This window comes from Hetaerina americana, unplaced genomic scaffold (assembly GCF_022747635.1).
Source record: "Hetaerina americana unplaced genomic scaffold, ioHetAmer1.1.p SCAF_5, whole genome shotgun sequence".
NCBI classification, from domain to species: Eukaryota; Metazoa; Arthropoda; class Insecta; order Odonata; family Calopterygidae; genus Hetaerina; species Hetaerina americana.
The window spans coordinates 51,401,044-51,417,005 of NW_027287095.1; the positions used below are offsets into that span (position 1 = coordinate 51,401,044).

Consider the following 15,962-nt stretch of genomic DNA (forward strand, 5'->3'; position numbering starts at 1 on the left):
TGAACTGGATTGAATGAAACATGTGATGAAGAAAGATGAAAGATGTCACCACTTTTTCCTAGGAATAATATCTTGCTATTATAGCTGGGAAGTGTTTCACTACCAACAGAGGTGGAAGCAAGTTGATGTGCAAATGGGACTGCAACTTTTCTGAAGTTATATGGGAATTTAATTTAGTTCTTAGTAGCAGTACCTAAAATAATAGTCAAAAGGCAGGTAAATAAATCTCATTGTCTACTTTTTCTAATTATGAAAGCAAGAGGGGAGTAGCTTTGGCACAAATGGTACCACAAAAAGATAATGATCAAATTCAAGCTGTCCCTCAATTTGCCAAGAAGGAATGAGCTGGAATACATGGTACATAGATAACAGTACGAGATCAAGGAGTTTTAAACAATTTTCTATAATTAAACAATTTGAAATGTATAAAATCAATAGCATTTATATTGTTAACTTCACAATTTCATTCAATTTGTCTACATAATTGGAATAAAGAATAGGGAGAAAAAATATGGAGGAAACTCAACACAGAGCAGCTTGATATTAAGTCCAAGTAGATGCATTTTGGCATACAACATCATCAGTCATTGCAAAACCTCTTAAATATTGATTGATTTTTAGAAGGTGGGTATTAATTCATCAGTACTAATGTATTTTAAGAATAAAGGGGAAAAATTAGGAAGATAAAATTGGAACTACCTGAACCAAACCAACAACCATGTCCCTTACATTTCTCAAGTTGATGTGGATGTTCAAATCTCGCAACAACTTTGACACTTTTTTTTTCATAAGTGAAAAAAAATATTAGGATCAAAGTATTCTGATCCCAGTTCTCTTAACTTCATTTCACCACCAACATGTTTTCTTGGTTACCACTTTTTACTAATGCACAGCACAAGCATTAACACTTTCAACTGCTCATACGACCAGGGTCATTCACCACCCAAAGCCAATGCGCATGAAAACCAAACATTTTAGTACATAATTAAATAACCATACATTGAAATATGGCAACAAGTGATTACTCACTTCACTGTACAAATACCTAAAATATCTAACTGTACAAATATGATGAGAAACCTTTTGAACCCACAAAGATTACACAAACAAGAATAATGAAATTCATAATGACTACACTGCAATTAAATTATTGTTGCATCATTTACGTAAATTATCATGCAGATTCAATCATTTAGGATATTCAATATTGCATCCATATTACAAAGTTTCCCTTTTGCTTGATTGCTCATTAGTTACAACTTGCATTTTACAGTAACTATGGGCATAAATTCTATTGCCACTTTTCTGATGCTTAGAACTTCAGCTGAATAACAATTTTAAAGCTAACAAAACTGTAAAAACAAATTAGTTCACATGGTAACCTGGAGTACTACCACAAAGTAAAGAAGTTCCTAAAAATTCAAAAATTAATATGATTACTGCACATACCATGTCTATCTGTTTTCCCTTAACTTGCTATTACAGAGCTAAAGGTGGATCTGATGAGTAGTTTGCCCTTGACAATTCATAAGTGGGTTAGAATTCACCATGAAAAAATCATTTCACAGAAGTAAGATTCAAAACCTAATAACCCAACTGCCAATCAGAACTCCATTACCCACCACACCAAGCAATTTTAATTAGACGAATTTTCTTAGCTAGGGCAACTTAAAGATCACACTACTCATCAATATACAAACCACTGTGAACACCTTTAACAACAAATCACTGAGAGGTATTATGTAGTTGGCAATAATACATAACTTTAAAATTCATGACAAAAACTACTGATGCAGTAGCTCATGAAATTAATTGGGAATTAATTAAAATTAGTAAAAAAAACACCAACTTATGTGCAATAAGCCATATTTTTTGGCCCTCAATTCAAAAAAATTACTACAACTAAAAAGTACTGATGAATACCTAAAAATATTTGAGTCAGAAATTATTTCAATAGCTTTATTAAAACATAACTCGATGAAAGAGAATTTTCACCATAACATTCTCTATTGCAAGTCAATAGAAACAATACGCAGACATGTTTCCTGGGTTGGATGATGAAAAGAAGAATTTAGACAGCATGATAAATGGTTCATAAGTAGGCACTGTAAAATGTATACAGAAAAGTTGATGCAATGAAATTTACAATTAGCACTACAGGCTTCATTTTGGCACCAAAGGTGCTTCAATTCTTCTGAAAACTGCTAAAAATTTATCACCATGGTTCCTTGTAACTTTCTTTCCTTCTTCTGAACTCTCATACAGATAAGACACAACTGGGTCACATTCCTTTAAAAAAAAGAAGAACATTTTATGAAACAGGGATGAATGTACAGATTAAACAACAATAATTTCTACACACAGTAAAACCAAAATATTAAACAACCAACACTTCAACAACTTATCATGTGTGTATAATTGTAGAATAAAGCCTATTAGAAAATTAACTTAGGTTAAATCCCAAATGCCACATTTAATGATAGATTTGAAATAAAAATATCATAGCTTGGTATAAGTTCATCATCATCATTGGACATTCAATCGTAAGATTGGTTGACTGCAGCCCTCCATCCTATCCTACCTGATAGTAATTGGTTTACTTCATGGTATTTTTTGACATCCTTGGTAAAAGTTACTGATCTCAATTAGATAAGGCTGTAATCAGAAATGAAGTGAATTTGTACACCAAATTTCCCAGACCATAAGCAGTACTTTTTTTACTTCAAAATGTGGCCTAAAATCAACCTGCATCAAATGGGCCAGGAGTATACAGAGCATACAGGTACAACTTCGACCGAAAGGCACAAGCTGCAACGCCGTAATATACTTACCATCAAGTATTTTTTTCCCCACATCAGGCATAGAAATTGTTTGCCTTGATTACAAATTCTGATAATATCACTGTTTTGTGTCATTAGTAAGGAACAGTTTTAATATTATTTGAAAAGACTTCCTAAAATAATTCGCAAATAAATCACACATTTAGACAATGTAGTAAGTTTAGCTCCATCCCACATGTGGTGCAGCCATGAAACTTAATATACATTGGGCTAACAAGGATGTCGTCCCTCTGCTACTACATGGATTATATCTCTCACGTCTACAGGCAGGGTCTAAAGGCATTCAACCTTAAGTAGTGTGTGTCGTAAAGGCATAGAAAATGGTTGCTTTTAATTCCAATTTTGATAACATCAAAATAATAACAGAAACTAAGCAACGCATAAAAACTTAAAATGATAATAACCTCATGAGATCTTAAGAGAGAAAACTCTCATCCAGTATTGCTTTTAAACTTCCTTCAAAACACAGAAATAAGGCAGGTGAAAGGTGTTTCGGCCCACCTCCAACTGAAAATTAATGTTCACATCTCATAAATGGTCAGAGCTTCCATTGAAACTGCCGGTTGAATATGAAAGAAAGGTAATAAGGCACCAACCTATGAAGTCATACCGATGTGAAGAATGAAACGGCTGTCAATATCTATAAGGACCTTCCAGAATCCACCTACCAGGGAGCCTTCGAGTTGTGAAAAATCCCTTGACAAGTGTCGACACTCAAGGGATGAACTTGGAAGAATTTTTAGGCATTGAGGCAATATCTGAAATAAATCTATTTTTCCGAAACTTTTCCCTATACTTTTTATTCCAAATTTTTATGTATAGCATCAAAATATTTAATCTTTTTCTGTTTGATCCACGTATATTTTGGCTAAAATGGCAAAAATGTTTCCGGAACATTTACTGAATTTTTTTATGGTACTTGGCCGATTCCCAAAACACAATTTCATGCACAATTGGTAAATAGAAGGGGGCACCAGAATACAACTATGGCTTTAGAGGACACACATGCTAGTTGCATCCCCCCATCAGAATCCAATAATATAATATCTCTTCGATTCAACATTCTCCCACAATTCCAATTTTTTCAGGAACTTTGACTAAGAAAATATGTCATGTGAGCATATCAAACAAGAAAACAATACTGAAAGTACAAAATTGGTAATTATGATGTTGCAAATTTAAAAAACTCTTCAAGATTTTGCTGAAGAACTGCAGTAATACCAAAGTAATTCGTAAAGAATAATGTATGGTACATGAATGCACTTTACCATTCAAAAGGTTAAACCTTTTCCATGAACTTTCACAAACCTAGGTATAAATATGCAACTTTTACAAACTAGGTAATGTTCTTCTGTGGGTAAAACTAATCTAAGAGGCTCATGTTTCATTGCTATTATCCCTCTTCTAAATATTCAAATAACTGCATATGATTTAATCATTAGGGGCCGATTTCTCAAAGCTACACATATTTTCATGTCCTCCTTATATCCATACACTGCTGAGTCTGCTGGTTGCAATAAGTTTAACCTGATAGCAACCAAAGCCTAGTGATATTTTAAGTAGCAGATCTTCCTGGGAAACAACAAGAGGCAGAGAGAAGGTCCCTCCTTTCCCTACCCACATACAGGGTTGTACCCAAAAGTGGTAGGACTGATTTTCTCTGGCGCGAACAGAGCGGTGGAGGGGTCTGCCTGGCAGGGTAAGGTGGAGAGGGCTCTTAGCAACAGACCGACACCAACCTCAGTCGCCTGCGGGCTGTCGTTGAGTGAGGACACCGTTTCTAGTGAAGCAAGTTTTTTGTCCGCGTCGAGAAAAAAAATGAATCTGAATTTAGAGCAACGTTATTCCGTGAAGTTTTGTGCGAAACTCGGGAAGACTGCATCTGAAACCCTCGATATGATCAAGCAGGCTTATGGGGACACTGCCTTAAGCCGTTCCACAGTATTTGAGTGGCACAAGTTGTTTAAAGAGGGTAGGGAGCTCGTTGAAGACAACCATCGCTCCGGACGGCCGTCGACGGCAACAACCGACACGAATGTGGACTGAGTGAGGACACTGCTGAACATAGACCGATGCTTAACCAGTGAAGAAATTGCAGACCAGTTGGGTCTGTCTGCATCCAACGTCCATCGCATTATTTCACAGGATTTGGCCATGCGCAAGGTGTGCGCCAACATGGTGCCGAAAATCGTGCCATGGCGTGCTCGTGGTCAGACAGCTCCTGGCCAAATACAGCGTTGCCACGTTGCCGCACCCACCTTATTCTCCCGATCTGGCACCACCGGACTTCTTCATTTTCCCCCTAATGAAAAGACAGCTCAAGGGTTGACGTTTTGATTCGATAAAGGCCGTTCAAGAGGCTTCGACGAGGGTAATCAACGGCATCCCCAAAGAAAATTTCCAGCGGGCGTACGGGGAATGGGAGCAATGTTATACTAAGTGTGTAGCAGCTCAAGGAGCATACTTTGAAGATTATTAAGTCGATGTAAGTATATCGTCAATAAAATTCTTGTAAAAAAATCAGTCCTACCACTTTTGGGTGCGACCCTGTACATATGTGTACTGTGCATCTCCATTGGTGTAGTTTTTGGTCAGCCCTACACTGACCTATCAAACATACCTTTGGATTGATTACTATGGCTATATGTAGTGGTATGTGTACAAAAAATTTAATAGCCACACTCATTTCAATACCAAACAACATGAGGGAATGGATAATTCTAACTAATCAGAAAATTGCAGACTATGGAGAATATCACCTTAAAATTACAAAAATAAAAATATCTATACACAACTACTAATGTGTTTATTTAAGAATCAAATATTCTCACCAGGTCTTCTTGAGAGCACTTCTCAAAGAGTGGGTGATTTGTGACATGATGAACCATCCAATCATGAAGATCTTTGACATCAGTAACTGTATATACAAGCCCCTGAAAAATTGAGTAGCAAAACATAAGTCACATGGAAATCAAATCCTTGAAAATTATTACATGTGGTCACTAATTACCATCGAAGAAGTTTAACTTGGTTACCTTAGAAAATGAATCATATTCATTTTTCCAAATTCAAAATTTTCTTTAACAGGAATACGAGGGGTAATAATATACTTCTTGTCCCATATCATCTCATGGAAATCTCTAAAAAATCTCTTTATGTTACAGCATGACATCTGTGGAACTCTCTCCCAGATGACAAAAAACTCTCCAGCCACAACAACATTTAAGAGAGCACTTCACAGGTTCATTTTCCTCAGATACTAAATTTAACCAGCACACCTTCCCTCATTTCAATCAGCTGCTATACAGATTAGAGTTTCTACTTTTTCTTTTGTCATCTCAAGCAGTAGGATTTTGCATCATTATTTTTAGTTTATGTTATGTTTCTTATTATTCTTCATGTGCTGTTAATGTAATTAATTTCATTTCAATTTCAGTAACTTAAAATATATACCATGTGATAAAATAATTGTTCCTATATACATGTATTCTTTCCTATAATTGATAGGGTTTTCGCAGATTTTACATCCCCTCTTCTATTCATGGGCGTTTTCCTGCGTGGGTTTTTACTAGATGCGCAATGCCACGCTCTCCCTAGGTTTTCCCACAAACCTCATTCTTTACTGAATACTTTCCCTATTTTATTGTTCCCCTCCTTCGCTGTTAATTACTTTGAGTATGTCTTTATGTGTATACTTAATTTATATATGTATGTATATAATTTTTGATGCAATAAATCTGTGCATAATGTATGTCTATCTATATATATGCATGTAATTATAAATTTTATGGCTAATATAATATGCATACGACGATGGGTTGAATAAAAGAAGGTACCATTTGTTCTCAAATTCACCCAAATAAAGAACTCCATCTATCTTCCCGAAAGTTTCTAAGAAGAGTCATTAGGCCAATGTTTATAAAAATAACACAAAATTCTCTGAATAAATCATCAAATATGTCTAAGTTCAAAGCAACTACAGCTTAATATTGATAAGTTTTTCCATTCCTGAGTATTTTGGAGCAAAAATGAACTGATTCCTCAAGAGTCAAGAGTAATGAACAAGAATATAGCAACCTTGTATTAAAATAATTAACCCATACATCGGATACTACTTTTGAATATTATGAACTCAAGCATAAAATTATCCACAGCAGGATGTGCAGAGATCTTGAAATTAGTGTGATTATTTTCAAATTTAACATGATTTAAAAAAATTATTCTTCTTTTTAAGTCACTATGATTTTTATTTCCATATAGTGCGGGCCATTTACTTTTTTTTGACTATTTCATGCCAACAGCATGTATTATTGAAAATTTGCTTATTAAATAGCAGGAACTAGTCAAAATATTATCCTTCCAACAATAAAATGAACTCAATCATTTTAAATTCAGAAATGAAAACAGAAAAAAAGACAATTCATACTAACACAGTGCAAAGTAACACAAATCATGTATTCTGGAATATAAAGTTTTTAGCGAGAGAAATGTGAAGATAATGAACTAGACATTTACTAGGTAGTTTTTCTCAAAAGATTACCAAAATAATGCAAAGAATGAACCGACAGAAATTAGGCACAATTTTTCAAGTTAATAAGACAACAAATGTATTAGGATTCCGGAGGAAAAAAATTAATAGCTTCATATTCTATCCATCGTTATGGAAAAATATGAATGAATTCACAAGCATGCATGAATTTGCAAACTGTACGAAACAATCCCAAAAGTAGCTATTTGGTTGCACATGGTATGTACACTCTTCCAGGCAGTGCTACAAATTTCAAAGGAAAAATACAAACACAAACTGAACAGAAAATACAAGTACCACACCAGAATCTACATAAACCTTGAACATTATCAAAATATATGATGCCTACCGAGGAGCTAAAAAAATTGACATCATTATCATGATTAGAAGTGTGTGAATCCTATGAAAATGCTCACTGGAAACTCAGATAAAGGCCACAATTGGATGCATTATTCTTGGTGGATGGGTGATTGAGCAAGTGGTGGTCCAGTGCCTAAGGTTGAGAAGGCACTTGAGCACCAGTCTTGAGTGACAGACTGTCACTCAGCATTATATTTGGAAGCCCATGTCCACTCTTTGTACTTTACTGGAAATGAGAATCGCAAGCTATTAAGAGAAACAATCCTTAAAGACTAAACATAGTGAAAATTCTCAGCAGGTGAAAGGTCAAATTTTTGTGTAATTCCTTTAAGAATAATATACTACAATCTAACTTAAACAATATACTAATATCAAACAATCAATGTTGAAATTAAAATATTTTGACATCACACTAGTATACTTAATTGCTTATTTAATTGATAAAAATTATCAAGAACCAAGTCAAGTACCAGACATCTGAGAGCAGTTGTAGAGCATAAAGAATGTAATCATGGATCAAACTGAGTACATAGTATGGAAGATAAGACGTTTTTCTGGCTAATCTTCTTAATGAAAGTCTCTTTGAGTTTCACACTCTTTATGTAAATAAAAGTTTCTGGTGTCGCTTGGTGGAAATTCTTCATATTGATCTTAGAATTAAACCACTTGGCTTTTCCTCATAAAAAACTTTTATTTACGACCTAGGTTTCGTTATGTTATAACATCATCAGGTCTGTTGATGCTGTTATACCATAACAAAACCTAGGTCGTAAATAAAAGTTTTTTGTGAGGAAAAACGAAGTGTTTTAACTTTTAAGTTCACTCTCTTTGTATGTATTCCTCCAACATTTTTATGCGTAACTCATCAGTCATCTTCACAGTTCTAGGAATTCAAATGCCTTTCCATGCGAGTTTACTGGCCATATAAAATGTCCAGGTGTCTGCTGACTTGTCGACTGTCATGTATTCCCATCAGTCAGGTCCTGTTTTGCCATCTATTCCCTCTAATTCTAACGAAAAGATCCCAAGTTTTGATAATGTTATCGCCAGTGTCTCCGAACATATTTTTGTGAAGCAGGTGGATCTGGATTGCTCATTTTTACATTCCTATCATAGTATTCGGCCTGAAATTGGCAAAGGAGTATTGTTTTTTCCCCTGAATCATGTGATTTTCTTCCAAGCTGAGCTTGCCTACTGCCGTTGATAGAGTTAATACAGTTGACCCAGTTGAAGGTGACTGCACTGTTCTTTTATTCTCATCTTGATTGTTCAGCTGCCATTTTTCTGTCCCACCAATGTAGAATTCACGACATAAACAGGTCATACTAGGTTTGTACAAAAAGTATGGATGACAATGTGTGTGAAGGGCTGAATTCAGACCATTGGTTAGGTGTGCGCATGATTGCAAATCGTACTGGCATTGATAAGATGACAGTGCACACCATTTTCTCTGGAAATTAGGTGATGCAAAAGATCTGTGCTTAACTCATCCCAATGTCTGGTGTTTGCTATAGCCATTCTGAATGAAGAAAGGTCTCCAACAAAACATTGAATGAAGGCAAGGAGAACCCGACCCAATGTGAAACCTGAGAGACTTTCACCCTTCTGAAGCTAACTCGGGAATAAAATACCTTCAATGCACCAGGTCAGCACAATTCACTGGCCATGTATCAGTTTTTGTGAAAATAAAAAGGAATAGAATACTGCATTTGAATAACTCATCCTTTGATGGCTTGGACTACCCAAATTTTGTAAATTTAGCTGCCAATCCACACAGCAACAAGCGGGATTTACATGAATGCCTAAGTACCTAGAGAGGGTTTTTTATTAGATAGGTATTGACTAATCATAACCATTCAAAGTCATCACTACATTACACAGACTATCCACCGAAATGAATCAAATATCTACATAAGATATGCTGGGAAAAGAAATCCATAAAAACTTAACCTGCATGGACTCTTGTTGGCTACACAGGTAGAGTATAACAAGTGAACAAAATGGGTGTCAAACTAACACCAGATCTAATGCAGGGAAAGCCAGTTAGAAAAAATTGATGGGACTGCACTGAAGAAACTAAGCTTCATCAAACAAATAGGGGGAAAGAAAAAGAGAGAGGGAGAAAGAAACATTTCTGGTGATGTCCTATTTCATGCAGGTCAAATCTATTTCAACTAGATGCATGGGGCCCCGTGCAGAAAGATTTCATTTACGAATTAGACAAAATACCTAAGAAAGCTGCCAGTCAAGAAAGTCATGGAAGAACTGAAAATCCTAGGGTTGAGAGCTATTAAGCTATGTACAAATTGGATGAACTACTACACATGGTAGTAAAGATAGGTATAGGTTTTTATAGACCTACAAAGACATTTTTTTCTAATAATTGATACATCATTTAAAGCTTAAACTTTCCTCTATTTTTCTACATAATCACCATTTTGGCTAATGCATTTTTGTTAGCCCTACGGCAGTTTTGGTATGCCCATGTCATACCAGTTTGCAACCATGCTGTTGAGGAAGCATTGAACCTCATCTTTCACCATGACATCATCACTGAAGCACCTTCTGACCATAAGTTTTTTCAACTTATGAATCAAGTGGCAGTCACTGGGTGCCAAGTCCAGACTATAGGGTGGGTGCATGATGATATACCATCCCAACAAGAGAACAACGATTTGACAGGCAACAGAGGGAGAGCATTGTAACAGAGAAGGCTTATGCCCTTGCTCAATATTCCTCTTCTCCATTCTGAATCACCCATCTTAGGTGTTTAAGGGTCTCACAATTCCTGTCAGAGTTTATTGTGTTCCCAGGAGCCATGAAGTCAACGAACAAACCCTGCCTCAATCCCAAAACACATTTGCCATGATTATTGAATTTTCATGGTTTGGGCAAAGAGGAACGCCACACTTACTTGATTCCTGTTTGGTCTCAGGTGTGAAGACAAAGAGAAACATCCAGATTTTATCATTCAAGACAAACGATTATGATGAGGTGAATGCCAAGTTCCAATGCTTCCTCAACAACATGGCGGGTGAGTAGGTATGACAAAGGCACACAAAACTGCTCCAGCATCTAAAAAAATCTGCTGACCGAAATGGCAATCATGTAGAAAAATAGAACAATGTTTAAAAAAAAAGGGATCTGGGTTCGAATCCCAGTCAAGGCGAATGATTTTTTACACTCTGAAATTGTTGCATTGACAATGTTTAAACTTTATTATGATGTTTATTTATTGAAAATAAACATTTCTTTCTATTTCTTAACAGATTAGAGACCTTACGTTTGGAATTACCCTTGTAAATATAAATTGCATCAATCAAAATATTACTTCGCTACAGAGGGTATAATTTTGCAGGATATAATTCTGCACTACAGTGGAGAGTGAGACTTCAACAACATGCTGAGGGCTGAACAGACTGACATTAGGAATTCATTTTTACTAACATTTAATATTTCACAATTCACCACCACAAAAGAGAAAACTATATCCTGTGACAATTTCTACTTTAAAAAATAAAATAATATCAAATGTCAATACACAACCCTGCAACATGTACCAGTGTTGACTTGCAGAGTTAAATGTAGATGCAGATGTTACATAGACAACAAACATCCAGAATTACAATATAAGAATAGAACACGATCTCTTCAGATTGATTGCTCCCTTATTACTTTTCGGACGGTCAAAATTTTCAAAAAATTAGACTAGCAACTCATACATTGAAGATTATACTAAGAATATCATAAAAGAGAAGGAAATGTAGCAGTACCTGAGGGTGATGAAAATATATAAGATAGGTCAAATGAGCAAGAAAATTATTAATATTACTTGAACACATTCGGTGAAAAAAGGGCTACTAGTTCAATGAAAGGTGTTAGAAATTACGGAGGACAGCCAATCAAAAATTATAAGAATTAACCAAAGGAAGACATCAGTAGACAGAAATGTGATGCATTTAACAGAATGGTATCGAAGGGAATGAATTTCGGCTTCGCATCTCACTTCATTTGGTATAAAAAAAGGACACGTTTCAGCAGCAAACCATATATCTAATCAATAATCAATGAGGATGATGAACAAAATTCATATCTGTGAGTGTTTGATTTTTCCTGGGTGCATAGTACCCTAAAAATACTTATCATAAGAAAAATTCCAGACAAATTGAATTCAAATATTAAATTTTCATGCTCCTTCCTCACATGACATCAATTATATACACAAGCCAAGGCAAGGAAAACAAACAAAAAATTTAATCTGTAAGACCAAACTTCAGTATCAAATTTCAAACTACCATTAATACCAAAGTAACGTACAAATAAAACTATTTTGGAAAATTAAATAACAAATAAATCTGAGAAAGGATTAAAATTTTAAGCAGTATGTAACTCAGTGTTTAAAATCACTCACTCCAACAGCTAAACAGTAAGCATACTCTGCCAGCAGCTGTGAATTTATGATTCTCCATTTGTGCTTCGCTTTTTTAAAGTGAGGATCTGGATATAGGAAGAACATCTTCTTAAGCTACAAGGAAAAATACACAAATTAAAATTTAAAAAGAATGATTAAAGAATCAATGTTCTGACCAATATGATGCACTAGTTTACATAGCATTGATTAATCCTTAGTCTGCACACACAATTTCACAAAATAAGAATTCCTCCAATTAATACAGAAGAGCAATAAAAGATGGGCAATAGACCAAAAAGAGTATTCGGTAAAATAAGTTTTCTCCAATATCATAAACATTAATAATCCATTCTCAACAGTACCATCAAAACCTGACGTTCATTCTACAGCCAGAGGTATTAGCTTCAACTCAACAAGTGCTATGTATCCACCATACCAGTATTTTAAAAACAATTTCGCCAGATTTTCTTAGTCTCAAGCCAAACATTTAGAGACATAGTTCAACCCTTGCGCACGAATGCAACCATTGCTCAAGAGCTAGAAAAATATCCAAAATAATTAAGAATGGAAAGAAAGATATTCTCAATTCTTACAGCATTAAGTCTGTAATTTTCAATAATGACATATTACGAGAAAGTGAAATCTCTTCGTACATTAACAAAAAATGCATCATAAGGAACACAAAATGCAATGAGCAAGAGGTTTTCTACATGTATTTCTCTTATTCTATTACACTTTTCATTTATGGAGAACTTGCTCTTACCTGTCCCTTGAAAAAGAAATTAGGTAAATATTTCATTGCATTGGACCTTATACATGCAATATTATCGTAAGATCCTGGTTTATTGGCACGCATGGCATTAATACGGGTTATGACATAATCTGAAACCTACAAGGAAAAGTATTAAAGTCATTATAACAAATCGGGGGAGGCAACATTTCGTAGCAATAGAAGCGAATTATTTAATAAGCATACTCCTTTCATCAAAAGGAAAATTAAATTACCTTAACACGAATTTCCATTCCGAGCATTAAGGTATCAGGGAATTTCTCAGATAATGTTACTGAAAAATAACATTATGAACATATAAATCATTATATATCTCTAACTTCATCTTCCATAAAAAAATTAACACCAAAACAAATATTGAGAGCTTACTTAAGAGACCACCATAGCCACAACCTATATCAGCAAATTCAACAGTTTTTGTTTTATTGAGAATAGCGTGAGGATCTTCACGTGAGTAATACTTTGGATAAAGCTTAGACCAATCCATTTCCCTAGGAGACGGTGGACTACAAAAAAGAATAACTGTTCGTCAAATGAAGTATCACAGACAATAAAAACAACATAATCAGCACTTTATATTATCACGAATATTCATGCCATAGATGGTACATCACTTTTGGAGTATAACTTACTAGTCAAAACAGTGGTCGGCAATTGGGTTAGAATGGGCGCGTTGCCTAAAATACTTCTTTTGAGGATGACCGGTCATGATTCATCACCTTGAATCCCTTTCGAAAAACAGCACTAGTACACTTTAATCTGGTTAGATGAAATTATCTGAGAAAAAAATGTAACAAGGACTTACTCATTGTTATTCACTCTTCAACGACCACTCTGGTGGAATTTCGTTTTATGTCCCATTTAATAAAAGGCACTCAACAGTTGTCAGGAGTAATTACTAGCCTACTACCTGTACAATACTTTCTCTCTTTTACAGGTTTCTTTGTCGTTGAGATAATTTTTACCCCACCATGCCCAAAGATTGAATTTAACCTTTACCTTAATTGGCTGATATGAGCAATTCACTGTCAGATAATCATCTCATGAAACAACATTCTCCAAGCCGTGTCACGATATACTCCAACTGACAACTTTCTTTCTTGAACATCTCTTAACTCCCGTACTACAGACCACGTTTAAATGACTTTGGACGCACACACCATCTAGTGGGCATATAAGTAAATCCTTGATAATAAATGACATTCTCCATCCGTTGAACGTAGATCCAATTCAGCTGGTAGGTCAAAATAAGGAGGTAATTTTATCTAATGTCGCATTAAGATGCTCTTTATTGTATAAATTTAATGTGATTTTTCGTTTTTAGCATATCATCGGTAAATTGACGTAAATATTTTTCACCAGAAAGTTATAAATATCTTTTGGTGAGGGAAAATGTTGTGTTATATTTCATTATAGTATTGCCCAAATCATTTTTCAGTACTTGTCAGTGTTAAATTGATTATTTTCAGTGGCATTATATGAAATATAACATCTTATATTTCATATTTATTTAAATTTTTCGCTCAAACGATTGCATTACATTTTACAATTGTAGATAATGGGTGGTGGACATCATGGCCATGGTGGCAAACCCTATGAGATTCCAGATTATAGGATATATAAGGTAGAAGACGCACCAGAGTTACTTGAAATTCAAGAAGCCCTGAAAAGGCGAGGGTTGAAGGACCCCTGGCTTAGGTATGTTTGTTGCCAAGACAGCGTAGTTCTAGAATAAAATCAAAATTTTCACTATATTTTCTCAAAACATTGTGTACACCGTACGTATTATGCCCCACTATGGTTTTTGCACCTTCATTTGTATTATTTGGTGTTTTTCAAATAATCCCATCCAACTAACCGGTTTTGAACTTCCAAGTGGAAGTAGAAACTACAATAAGTATAACAATGATTTTTTGGGTGTTTTATTAGGGGCCCAAGTTCAAACTTGATCCTTAGTTTTTGTGACATCATTGCCTCTCTAATCTTCTATTGGTTTTCAATGGATAATTTAATTTTGTTTGATTATTGTATAATAGTTTGAAAGACTCAATCTATACGGTGACAGTTATGTCAATTTCAAATAAACTTTCATTCCCTAATCTTCGTTCTTGGTAAATATCCATATGTACTTGGTATATCGTTACATATAATCAATACACCATGTTGTGTTTTACTTTGCCTTTTAAAATATCGATTCTTTTCTTTCCATGTTTAGGAATGAGGTGTGGCGATATAATGTGAAGGAGTTCGGGACACAAGGCTCAAGAGTGCGTTCTTTCTTATTCCGTGGTTTTAAATGGGGATTTGGTGCCTTTGTTGTAACTATCCTTGCTGAAAAGTTGATAGAAAAAGCAATGCCTTCGTCTCATGGCCATGGACATCACTAATCTCTAGTAGTTGTAAATGAAGTCTGTAATTACTATTGAAAATTTGCTTGTAGATAATAGTTTGTTAAATAAATTTTAAGATGCGTTTGATGTGTCATTTGGGTTTTAAATGTTGCGTTTGTGCTACTGTATGTACTAAGAGCCAACTTATTGGAGATGAATCTCCAGTAATGCATTCAACAATTCATGCAATATAAGGGCCTAAGAATCCATATGATTAAGTGGAGTAATTGCCGTCTAGATTATCATTTTGAGTGTTATATTGATCAATTTTATGATGCTATTCATCGGTGTCAATCTTAGTGTTTCTGAAATTATTTTGAATATATCTTTTATCACATGAGGTCATTGAGATAATGTCAATGAAATCACCTTGAGTGTTATCTCATGATGCTCAGAACAAAGACTGATTTTCAATCACTAATCATGTGAAGTTACTGCAGTATGTGCATCTAGCAAAAGTAGGTACATTACTAATTGAATTATTATACTTCTGGATTGAAACTATGATTGCAAGAGGAACCAGTTGCAAGGGAAGGTAAAACTCCAAAGAAAAACATTTTTACTCACTGTCATTGTTCGTGGTACTGTTTTTTGAAGGAGTGTATCTATATATGGAACATGTTTTGTAGTACATTTGTGTTTG

The 15,962-nt window shown here is 34.8% G+C and overlaps 2 protein-coding genes across 4 annotated transcripts; one reads left to right on the forward strand and one right to left on the reverse strand.

Moving 5' to 3' along the window:
- Positions 1 to 1,945: 1,945 nt before the first annotated feature.
- Positions 1,946 to 14,061, reverse strand: LOC139693736 (tRNA (guanine-N(7)-)-methyltransferase). Its single transcript, XM_071592000.1, has 8 exons — positions 13,929 to 14,061; positions 13,562 to 13,706; positions 13,299 to 13,435; positions 13,145 to 13,203; positions 12,903 to 13,028; positions 12,140 to 12,253; positions 5,672 to 5,773; positions 1,946 to 2,289 (listed from the first exon to the last, which is right to left on the reverse strand). The coding sequence occupies exons 2-8, from the start codon at positions 13,636 to 13,638 to the stop codon at positions 2,164 to 2,166; spliced, it is 741 nt and encodes a 246-aa protein (XP_071448101.1). The 5' UTR covers positions 13,639 to 13,706; positions 13,929 to 14,061; the 3' UTR covers positions 1,946 to 2,163.
- Positions 14,062 to 14,082: 21 nt separating this feature from the next.
- On the forward strand, positions 14,083 to 15,411 carry ND-B12 (NADH dehydrogenase [ubiquinone] 1 beta subcomplex subunit 3). 3 transcript variants are annotated; one of them, XM_071592002.1, is made up of 3 exons: positions 14,083 to 14,166; positions 14,485 to 14,627; positions 15,145 to 15,411. In XM_071592002.1, exons 2-3 carry the CDS (start codon positions 14,488 to 14,490, stop codon positions 15,314 to 15,316), a joined length of 312 nt encoding a protein of 103 aa, XP_071448103.1. In that variant the 5' UTR covers positions 14,083 to 14,166; positions 14,485 to 14,487; the 3' UTR covers positions 15,317 to 15,411. The 3 variants fall into 3 exon arrangements, with proteins under 3 accessions (XP_071448103.1, XP_071448102.1, XP_071448104.1); XM_071592001.1 differs by having other exon boundaries at positions 14,137 to 14,184; XM_071592003.1 differs by lacking the exon at positions 14,083 to 14,166 and adding an exon at positions 14,232 to 14,311.
- Positions 15,412 to 15,962: the final 551 nt, after the last annotated feature.

Excerpts from the sequence above, each read along its gene's own strand:
- LOC139693736 (XM_071592000.1), bottom strand. The coding sequence starts at position 13,638 with ATGACCGGTCATCCTCAAAAGAAGTATTTTAGGCAACGCGCCCATTCT. Across the intron at positions 13,029-13,144 it reads GAATGGAAATTCGTGTTAAG|GTTTCAGATTATGTCATAAC; the intron begins GTAATTTAATTT and ends TTTTCCTTGTAG. Across the intron at positions 12,254-12,902 it reads ATTTCTTTTTCAAGGGACAG|CTTAAGAAGATGTTCTTCCT; the intron begins GTAAGAGCAAGT and ends TTTTCCTTGTAG.
- ND-B12 (XM_071592002.1), top strand. The coding sequence starts at position 14,488 with ATGGGTGGTGGACATCATGGCCATGGTGGCAAACCCTATGAGATTCCA. Across the intron at positions 14,628-15,144 it reads TTGAAGGACCCCTGGCTTAG|GAATGAGGTGTGGCGATATA; the intron begins GTATGTTTGTTG and ends TTCCATGTTTAG.